Genomic DNA, 11,855 nt, shown 5'->3' on the forward strand with positions numbered 1-11,855 from the left:
AAAAATGTAAAGAGTTTAATTTTATTATTTCGATATTAATATAGAGGATAAGAGATGAGGATTTGGAGAGAAGAAGAGATGGTATAGGTCCAACGGAAGTTTGGCACCGGCGGCAATGGAAATTTTATTATATTAATTTGTGTTTTTTCAATTTTTATTCTAGTTTCTTTCTTACCCCTAGTCGTTTTTAGTTGGGGTCGTTGAATGATTGTAAACTATTACTAATTTACTATCATATATAAATAGATCTCTCTTATTGGCTGAAATAGGTTTCCTCATAATTAAACTAACATCAGAGTTAAGATCCGAAAGGACAATCCACACAACTTGATCAATGGTCCTTCGAACTCCATATTTAGCAAGTCAATCTGCAGCTTTGTTGGCTTTCCTCAAAATCCATTCAAACTACACATTCCAAGCACGGAGGAGGAGCTCTTGAATCTTGAGAATAAGATCTGTCTCCCCTCTAACAAGAAGGCTCAATGTTCTTGAGGACTAAGCAATCAGTTTCACAAATGAGATCCTTAATATTAAGAATTTGTATTTTCTAGTAACTTTGTTCAAAAAAAAATTCAATGGTAAAAATATATGTCAAGACTTTTATTCTAGTCATTTACCAGCAAGAGCAAAATATTACCGGGCCAATAGGTAACCGCTTCTCATATCTGACTAACATGGACCTAATTAAAGATAAAAGTAAAACTAACTAGTCCAAAACCATAGTTCTCTTTAAAATAACCAGTCAATCCATTAATTTCAAATTGAACTAGTTGTGATTTTACATTGTGTTTAATTTTACAAATCCATACTGCAGTTGCAGAGAACAAAGACAATAGAAAATATAGGCAAAAATAAAAGCACAGAAGATAATTATATTGTACATTTCATCATCTCTTGTTCTTGTAGTGGGAGATCTAATAAGAAGAGATATTAAGACACAGAAGATAATATATAGAAAGTATAGCCAACAATAAGGTGGCATATTCTACTTAACATAATCATAATAACAATGTTACTCTCAAATTATTCCCTTGCATCATGGTCCTCCTGCCCTTAGTTTTCGAGGGGGGCCAAGTTTTAATTCAAAACTTTTCATATTCATATCAGCACCACCACCACCACCACCATGATGAGGAGGACCAAGTGGCTTAGGTGGTCCTCTTCCTCCTCCTCCTCCTCCTCCATGACCATAACCATGTCCATTCATAGGCTTGGAGGCTGCAATCTTCTTGTCAAAGCCAAATTCAATGTCCACTTCCTTAGTAGGCCGGAAGTCATGGTGGTTCTGATTCTGCTTCTGCTGCTTTTGCTGCTTGGAATGTTTCAGGCTGTGGCCGTGGCTCTTGCGGCCGCAAAGGCGTCCGAGGCAGCATGCGACGGCGGAAATGACTATGATTATGGCTAGAACAACAAACACTGAGCCAAATGAGCCATTTGAATGGTGAGGGGGTGACTCATATGTGTAAGTGGTTGGATACACTTGTTGGACAGGTTGTTGGAATTGCTGTGATTGTTGTTGCTGTGGCAGTGGTTGAACTTGTAAGGACATTTTGAATTTGAGGGGTGACTGGTGAGGGTGATGAGGGAATTGGTATATTAAGGGTTCAGCTCTTGTTCTTTGAGTGCAAACTAAGGTAGATTTTTTGGATTATTAACCTCCTCATGCACTCAAACTCAACTACTAGCTTGCTAGCGACTAGTGTGCTTGATATATGTATAAGTAAGATATTTCTTTTTCTTTTCTTTTCTTTTTTATTTTTTGAATTTGTAAAGGGAGCAGAGGGGGAACTTGCTTTAATAAAGAAGGCCAACAACAACTAAAGATATTCTTTTGTGATCTTTACTTGTTGTTTATTTTTTGCTTTGTAAGAAGAGAAAGAGAAAGTGAGATCTCTCTTTCTCTCTCTCTCTCACTAGGCCCCATGAATGTGCAGCTTTTGTTTACTGGAGGAGTGTTCTCGCTGACAATCATTGGAATGATGAGATAGTGCAGAGGGAAGCAAGAAGAGCGAGCAAAGCATTTTGGAAGCTTTAATCATACAATATCATACATAGTATTAAATTAAATTTCTTTAGGTGGGTCATCATTCACGGATCAAAAGGCCATCCATGTTGTTTTTTTCATTGGGGCAGGGAATTGTTTTCTTGCTACAAATTAACAGGGTAGAGCCTTAGCGGAGGACATTTTCTAAGATTATAATATAGAATTTTAATTGATTCATTTTTTTCTGTTATTTAGTATAATATAGAATTTTATAATATTAAATTATTAATTAAAAAGAGAAGTGAATTTGGATAGCAACTATATGTTATTTATTCTTCAGTGGTTATTAACTTATTATGCCGCAGAAAGTTACTTGTCTTGCATATACATATTCATACATTGTTGATGCTTTTCGGAATTAAGAAAAGAAATGGGCATTATTGCTGTTTAATGTTTTAAAATTATTGAAGACTATTTACACAAGACGTTAACTGGATGCATTATGCAACATTATTTGTCGTAATTTGAATAAACTACTATTTTTATTTTTAAAAATTCAAAATATTGATAAATTTATTTACAAATAAATAAAATTATCTAAATTTTAGAAAATTATTTAAAAATTTAAAAATATTTTTAATATCATCTTGCTATTTAAATATTAGAAGATATTTTAAAAATTTTAAATATTTTTAAAATTTGAATAATTTTATTAATAATTTTTTATAAGTAAGAATAATAATTTTATTTATTTGTAGATAAATTTATCAACCTTTTAAATTTTCATAAATAGAAATAGTAATTTTCTCAGTTAAGTTCAACAAATAATGTGCTTTAGCATGTTCATGATGAAGTTCCAAATGTGAAGGCTGTGATGTGAGCACTAAGCATAATAAGTAGACCCTGGTCAAGGATTACTCCGAAATCTGTGAAAGAAGGAACAGAGTGTGAGAGAGAGATACCATTTGTTTTATTAACATAGGGATTGGTGCAAAAGCATCAAAGCAATTCCAACAAACAAATACTAACAATTACAAGCGCTATCTTGTAAAGATAAATGGGGTCACCCTGTTCCCTTTAATTCTTTTTGACGGAGGGTGGTTCCCCTTGTTACTTTCACACAGATTCTTTGTGTACACTATATATGAATATCGATATCATGTACATTCAAATTTATATTTGTTAATTAATCATTTTCTAGATCAAAGTGCTTTTTAATTTAGGTGAACAATTTGGGGTTTATGTTACGTCCGTTTGAGTGTCTTGAACGTCCTATTTTTATGTTTGGCAATTTGTTAAAACTCTGAACCCAAAAGTGTTTTTACCTCTGAACGTACATTGACGTGAAGCTAAAATTTCTAGCTTCTGCGTTCATGTTGAGAAAGTTGATTACCGTTGGAGGAATTAAGTGACAAATTTATTCCTTTTCTACCAACTCTACCCTCCATTCTCTTCTATAAAAAAGATGCAAGTAACCATAACTTTCACAGTAGTTCTTCGTTCATTTGTTGTGTATGTTATTTGTTCTGAATTTTTTTTTTCTATCAAAATTTTTCAGATTTGTATCAATCATTGCCAAGGTAAAAAAATTAATTTTTTTTATTATTTTTAGTACTCTTTTCCATATTTTGATTTTTATATTTTTTATTATATTTTTTTATTTATCTGATAAATATTTTTTATATTATTTTTTTAGTATTTTAAGTTTATTTTTTTAGTATTTTATTATATTTTTATTGTACTTTTTTTTATTCATATGATAACTATTGTTGATATAAATTCTTATTTTTATTTATTTTTATGATATTTTTGTTTTTATTGCATTTTTTACTGTATTTTATTTTAGTTTTTATTATATACTAATTATAAGTAACAAAAGAGTCATAAATAATAAAAATGTATATTCCAAAATGATATAAATTAAAGAGTAATAACGTACTAAAAAGATTATAGAACATTTTCTTTTTGTTTGACATTATAGAATGTATAATACGTACTCTTTTTTATAATTTTATTTTTGATTGTATTTATTTATTTTTTCTCAAAAGATAGATATTATTTTATTATTATAAAATAATAATGTTTATTTATATGATAAATATTTTTATTATAAAATGAATTACTAAGATCTATTCAAATATCTAAAGTAAAATGATATGATAATATAAAAAATTATTTAAATTGATGTCTCTTTTAGTAATTTTTTCTCTAAAAGTGATTTTGAGTAGCATAATCCAAACAACATTTATTTTACTATAATCCATTTTAATATAAAGATTGCCAAACATAAATCACGTTAACACAAACTTTTTATCAAAATCAAGTTTGCAAAATCAATTCTATGCAAACTCTCGTTTACAAACTGTAATCCAAACACACACCTTATAGGTAGAAAAGATGGCTAAATTCTCAAAGTAGTCCTAGGATTGATGCTGTGCATTCAAATCGTCCCTCAGATTTTAATTACGCTAATTATGTTTTTGAAATTGAAAAAATTACACTATATTAATCCTTGATCCGTTTTCCATTAATGACGCGCTGACGTAACGTAATGACATGGATTTTTGGTGATATGTGTCATTTCATGGTTTATCCACGTGTAACAGTATGATGACGTGTCAGTCAGCGACACGTGGCATGCTAACGTTAATGGTTATGCCACTTGTCACAATACTATTTTGCTACATGTTAGATTATGCCACGTCTCACAATATTATTTGTTCACGTATCATCTACTATGTCATCATTACATATACACTAAATTAGTCCATTTGGATCAAATGACTCATTTTAGTTGCTGAAATTGAATGTCGTGCACCAAATTAGTCCCTTCATCAGTTGTTCTCATTTTTTTGTAAATTTAAAATTCTCAATATTTTTTATACACTAATTTTAATTGTATTTTTTATTATACAATTTTTTATAATAAATTTTTTAATTAATAATTTTAACTTGTATCATTAGAACACATGTTAGCTAAATCTAAAATTTTATTATTATTTTTTGTGTTTATTTATATCTGTTTTAAAACTGTTCAAGTCATGGTTATAATAAGTGCTTATATTAATTAATAGTGTAATATATGAAAAGGCTGCCTAGCTAAGTTATAGATCAAATGAATTATTATAATCGACAATATAAATCTATTTTATTAATTTAGTGAGAAGTCAATTATATGGAGAATCAAACATTCTTAAAAACGGATGGGAATAATAAATTTATATTAGTTAAAAAATATTTTATCAAGTATTCTTAAAATATTTATTAAGGTGTTAAATATTAAAAAAAAATTTGTATTAAGAAATATTATTATACTTTTAACTTACACTCTTTACTAAATCAATATCAATATCTCATATAATTCTTTTAAATAAAATATTGTAAAAAAAATTTTGTATAATTAAAACTAACATTTTAAAAATATTTTATAAAAGTAATTTATATTTAAATAACTTGTGAAAAGATAAAATTAAAATTAATGTATTCAAAGATATTACAAATTTTAAATTTATAAAAAAAAACTGATGAAGAGAATAATTTGGTACACGACATTTAATTTTAGAGACTAAAATGAGTCATTTGATGCAAAGTAAATGACCAATTTAGTGCATACGTAATGATGATATAGTGGATGACACGTGGACAAATAACATTGTAACACGTGGTATAATCTGACATGTGGCAAAATAGCATTGTGACACATGGCATAACCATTCACATCAGCATGCCATGTGTCGTCAACTGACATGTCATCATACCGTTACACGTGGCCAAAATCATGAAGTGACATGTGTCACCAAAGGTTCACGTCATCAAAACATGTGAGCGTATTGTTAACTGAAAACGGATCAGGGACTAATATGGTACGATTTTTTCAATTTCAAAGACGAAATTGGTGCAATTAGAATTTTTGGGACGATTTTAGTGAACGGCGTCAATCTCAGAGACCACTTTCAGAATTTAGCCTAAAAAAGATATATACCTGAACACTAAACACAGGATGTGGTTTAAGTATTAGTTTTTATTTTCAAAAGTATTATTTTTAAGCATATAATATTTTAGAATAAAATTATTTGACATATAATATTTTTATGTTTGATTTATAAAATTTAATATTTTAAATATTATATAATAATTCTAGAAATGAATAATTTATTATTTAGTTAAATTTAAATTTTTTAATTATATTATATAATATGTTAAAATTACTCTTAATTATTCAAATTAAAAGATTAATAACTAAAATTAAATATAAACCTAATTAAATATTATCATTTTTTTAATTTATAAAAATACCTCTAGAAATAAATTTACTAAAATATCTCTAATAATAAATATATTTAATTAAAATCATTATTGATCCTATTTTTTTTTAAATTTACTAAATTATTTTTAATTAACAAATATGTTTAATTAAAATTATTATCGATTCTAATTTTTTAAAATTTTCTAAAATATTTCTAATAACAAATATCTCTAATTAAAATTCACATTATCACAATTAAATTTACTAAAATATCCCTAATAACAAATATGTTCAATTAAAATTATTATCGATTCTAATTTTTTTTAAATTTACTAAAATACTCCTAATAACAAATATCTTTAATTAAAATTCACATCATCACAATTAAATTTGTTAAAATATCTCTAATCAAGTTAGTGAACTCATAGTTTACCTGGACTCATTAAGCTAATTTAAAATCGTAATTCATTGAATCGTAAGTCGAAACGTAAAGATAACTCGTAAAATATAAAAATAAAAAAAAAATTGATAGCAAAAACTAATTTCACAGATAATAAAATAAATTTCAAATAAACTAAATTACCCATAAGATTATAACTAATATATACCATAACAAGTCAAAAGTCACAATTCAACACAAATTCACAACTTAATTCACAAATCAAAACACAAATTCACAACTCACACGTTTATACGACACTAAAATAAATTTAAGTAGCAAATAAACCAACCAAACTACTAGAATGAACAACTAATTAACTAAAATCTAAACAAGTCATTTAATAATCATTTTATTCATCAGTCATAAAATCTTCACGAGTTTCACAAGCTTCCGCATTACCATTTTTATTATCAGGAGTAGGAGGAAGAGGTCCTTAGAAAAGTTCTTTAAACTCATCATCATCAAAGTAAGGAATTGCCAAAGGATCCTTAGAGGCACCAACAACTCTATTACCACTTGCTCCATCATTTAAATCAGGATATGAAATTAGAGCATCTAAATCTTCTTCTTCTCCATCTTCGTCAGCAATAATCCACTCTTCGTCACTCCAACTCATCAAGACTATAGTCATAATTAAGACTTCTTCTAGTTTGTTTTTTCTTTGCCAATTTTGAGTTTATCATCACAAACACAACATCATTAATGGTTTTAGCTTTTAAATAATTTTTTCTTTTTGTGTGAATCTTTCAAAAGTATATAAAAAGTATTAGTCAAATCTTTTCCTCTAAAATTTAAAAGTTCTCTCATCTTCTCTCACTCTTTCTCTATCTCTCTCATTGTTCACTCACTTTATCTCTTTTATCTATCATTATCAATGATTAATTACAAATTTGATAATCAAAATATATAATATGACATTCTCTAATTGTATTTAAATTAAATTAAAATTAAAATTAAAATATAGCTATATTATATATTATATTTATATATTACTAACTAATTTAATACTAAAATGTGTCACATGACATTCTCTTATTAAAATTTAGAGAAAATATTTTTCTCTAAAATTAGTAAATCTCCTTACATTCTCTTATCTACCTCTTTTTTTTTCTATTTTTCTCTATCCTTCTCACTCTATATATAATTTATAATTTATATTTTATATTAATAATTTGACAGATTAAAATATGTTACCATATATTTTTTTATTATAATTAAAATAAAAAATTTCTTAACTTCCAAAATTAACAAACTCCCTCTTTCATTCTTCTTCTTTATCTTTCTCTCTTTTCTCTCATTCTCTATTTTTCTCTACCTTTCTGTTTTACAAAAATAAAATTAACAACATAATATAATTTAAATAAAAAATATTATTATCTGCATATTTTTTATTTAATTTTAAATTTTTACTACTTATTTTTTTAATCTATATTTTCACTTCTTTTTCTTCAAATATTTATTACATATAATTTAGAGAAAATACTAATATTGTGATTAAAAGTTAGAATCAAGATTCAATTGTTTTAAAAAAAATATTTGAGTTAATTTTATAACAATCAATATAAATTTTTTTATGATAATATATAGTTATATTTTTATATATAGAGAGAAAAATTATTATTTTTAAATAGCAAGTATAAAAATTAATTATTTCTATTTGTGCAACAAACTTAACACCTAATCAAATATAAAAGTATACACGTTAAATTCTTTTAAATTTTAGATAACGAATGTTAAAATTAATTATTAGTAAAAAATAAAACTCTTTCATATGAAAATAATAACTAAAAAGTTTATTATTTAATTTTTTTATCTATAGAGACTTTGGTCTTCTTAGCCGACAGGGACTTTTATCCCTTACAACCTTTTTGTAAAAGTAGTTTAATGCTATAAATTTTGTGTGTCATAATCTATAATGTCAGAACCGACATAGTTTTAAAAGATTTATATTCCCGTAATATTATTACGGGTAAAAATACTAGTTTACTTAAATAGTGACATGCACATGGAGTTTAATAGTACCTTAAACCACTTCCATCTAAAATCTATGCAGTCATCTAGGACCAGATCTGTCTTCGCAAATGAAATACTTTGGACACGTATAACCGAGCATAATACTTTGTGAAACTACATAACTAATTGTTTCACCTGACCTATAAAACTTAATTTAGGGTCCGTTTAGGAAATTTTAAAAGTAATTTTTTTGAGCTTTTGACTTATGAAAAGTAGTAGTATTAATGTCTGATGCAATTTTCAAAACCAAATTGCAACTTTCTAAGAAGCTATTTAGGAGCTTATAGAGAAGTTAAAAAAATGACTTATCTCATAATACTACTACTTTTTATCACATTTCTATAAAATAAGCACTTTTAGAATTAAAAACCCAAACACAAAATAATTTATTTATAAGCTACTTTTAATATAACCATTTATTATTTAAGCTATTTTTTCAAAAAGAACTTAATTAAACTGTTTACCCAAACTGGGCCTTAAATGCTACGGTTTTTAGTAATATGGGCTAGAATTAGTAAAAAAGTTGCTACTTGTTCATCAATACAAACAAATTTATCTTCACTTAACCTAGCCTGAACTTGAAGTAACTCACACAATAATGCAAATGCATTGACAATGTTGACTAAGATCAAATCAAAATCAGATTCCTAATTTCTTTCATGAATCTTTTCTGTAAATAGAATTAACTATAATATCCTTTCCTTTTTAGTTTATCTTAATTTTACGAATTTTATGATTAGAAATCTTTCCTTTATTTTAGTCTAGTATTTTTTCTATTTTCTAGTTATTTCTATTTCAGTAATTCCTCTATAAAGAGGATGATTCCCTATACATTTGATATACATAATATTCAAACACTTCAAGTTGGTATCAGAGCAGGATCTCTACACTGTGCCTCTGATTTGTAGCTATGGCTGACAGTTTCTCAGTCATTAATCATGAACTGAAGGAGAACACCACTCCTACTCTATCAGATTTAAAATCTTAGCAACAGGTACTAGTTAGTAGTGACTCTCATTCAGTTCAGATCACCATATTTCGACTCAATGGGTCAAACTACTTAGGTGGTCTCAATCAATTCAGATGTACATCCGTAGAAGAGGAAAGATTGGATATCTCACCGGTGAGCGAAGCCAGCCTAACGTCACTGACCCACAATATAATGTGCGAGATACCGAAAATTCTATGGTGATGACATGGCTGGTGAACTCAATTTAGGAGGATATCAGTAGTAACTTTATGTACTATACCACTGTCAAAGAATTGTGGGATAGTGTCAAGGAGATGTATTCTAATCTTGGGAAAAAATTCCAGATTTATGAACTTACTCTAAAAGCAAGAAAAATTCAACAAGGAAGTGATAATGTCACCAAATATTTTCACATAATGAAACGGGTGTGGCAGGACCTTGACCACTTTAATAACTACAAATGGAATTCAGGTGCTGATGCCAAATATCACCAATAAACAGTGAAAAAAGGGAGGATATTCCAATTTCTTGTAGGCCTCAATGTGGAGCTAGATGAAGTACGTGGCAAAATTATTGGAAGAGCAATCTTACTCTCAATTGGAGAAGTATTTACTGAAGTTAGAAGAGAGAAAACTCGTAAAATTGTGATGATGGAGAAAGGTAAGACTGAACAGACTTCTTTGAAGTCTAATGCACTCTTAGTGGCACCTGATGCACTTAAAAGTTCATCAAATCAGAAGCACCCCTCATATCTTTGGTGTGACCACTGCAATAAATCTTGTCACACTTGATAAACCTATTGGAAGATTCATGGAAAACCAGCACATCTTAAAGGCAGCAAACTTGGTCCAAAAATACGTTCTACCCTAACTGCTCATGAGGCTGAAAATTCATCCTTGAGTAAGTAACAAGTTGAGCATCTTATAAGGATATTAAATTCCAATTCTGTGTCTAGTACTCCTAGTGGTTCTTTGGTAATTGGTACAAACAGGTAATTTTAGTATTTTTATGTTCCTTAACTGCACCTCAAACTTGAATGCACCATGAATTATCGATTCAGGTGCATCTGACCATATGACCAGCCTCTCTCCTTTATTTAAAATTTATTCTCCTTGCTTTGAAAATGAGAAAATTAGAGTTGCTGATGGTAGTTTTTCATGTAATGACCCAATTCCCATTATGTCATGATCATACTGGAAACCGAGTGTCACCAACTTGCTTACCCAAAACTTTAACTATTTATTATTAAGCCTGTAATCGAATTAGCACACTATCAAATTTTTTTGAAAAACTTTTACTTTATAAAAGATTTGCGAGGATAGCTAATTAAACATACACCAGCCACAGTAAGCAATCAAATAAAGTATACACAAGGCCAACATAATATATAGACATAACATATATCATAGATCATACATACATATAAAGGTGCTATCATATATATCATGAGTTAGTGTACAACCCTTCATATCTTGCTACTATATACATAATTAACGCTCCGGGCCCTGGTCCATATAGGAAGCCCCTAAGCTGGCGTTCGAAACTAGCCTAGCCAGTATTTACAGCTCCTAATCTCTCGGTGGATCTATCCAAAAGTGAGAGACTAAACCAAAATTTCTACGCTATACTATAGGCGTTAGCCAAAACACGCTACCAACTCTTACTGTCTCTGATCGATCATTGCAGCCAAAAGACAAGATCTTTATCACCTTCATATCCTTCGTTGAGTCCTCATATGTATAGGGGTAATCTTAACTAGAGTTCCTGTTTTCATCTGAAGGGGAAAGAGCAGGGGTAAGAAATGGGGAGTTCTTAGTAGGGTCGGGGTGGTTAGTTAAGTCCGTTTTAATACTATACCCAGTCAGCAGCAACAACCGAATCATGCATCAAACACAATAAATAAAGAACATAAAGAGAAAACAAACACAACACATACACAATTACAGAAAATAGAATTCATAGAAGATATGCTCAAACAATCATGATGCATGTTTATCCCTAGTGCAGGTAATGAGCTTATCTGTCGGTTTCGACCTGCTCCCGACTCAACTCAGCAATCTTTGTTTGAGTTTGGTTTTCAATGTCATAACCTCTGTAAGCAACCTTGGTCTTATAGGTGAGGCTCTCTCTGGCCAATGTATGTATCGATAACCTCTGTAAGTAACTTCTGTCTTACAGGTGCGACCATCCCCTGGATTGG

General features: G+C 28.7%; 1 protein-coding gene across 1 annotated transcript; it reads right to left on the reverse strand.

Annotated features, from left to right (window-relative positions):
• Nucleotides 1-728: 728 nt before the first annotated feature.
• LOC107643361 (uncharacterized) lies at nt 729-1,939 on the reverse strand. The gene has a single exon (XM_016346976.3). The coding sequence runs from the start codon at nt 1,547-1,549 to the stop codon at nt 1,037-1,039; it is 513 nt and encodes a 170-aa protein (XP_016202462.1). The 5' UTR covers nt 1,550-1,939; the 3' UTR covers nt 729-1,036.
• Between the last annotated feature and the right edge of the window lie 9,916 nt (nt 1,940-11,855).

Source organism: Arachis ipaensis, chromosome B5, assembly GCF_059453495.1.
Source record: "Arachis ipaensis isolate K30076 ecotype BB chromosome B5, ASM5945349v1, whole genome shotgun sequence".
Classification (NCBI taxonomy): Eukaryota; Viridiplantae; Streptophyta; class Magnoliopsida; order Fabales; family Fabaceae; genus Arachis; species Arachis ipaensis.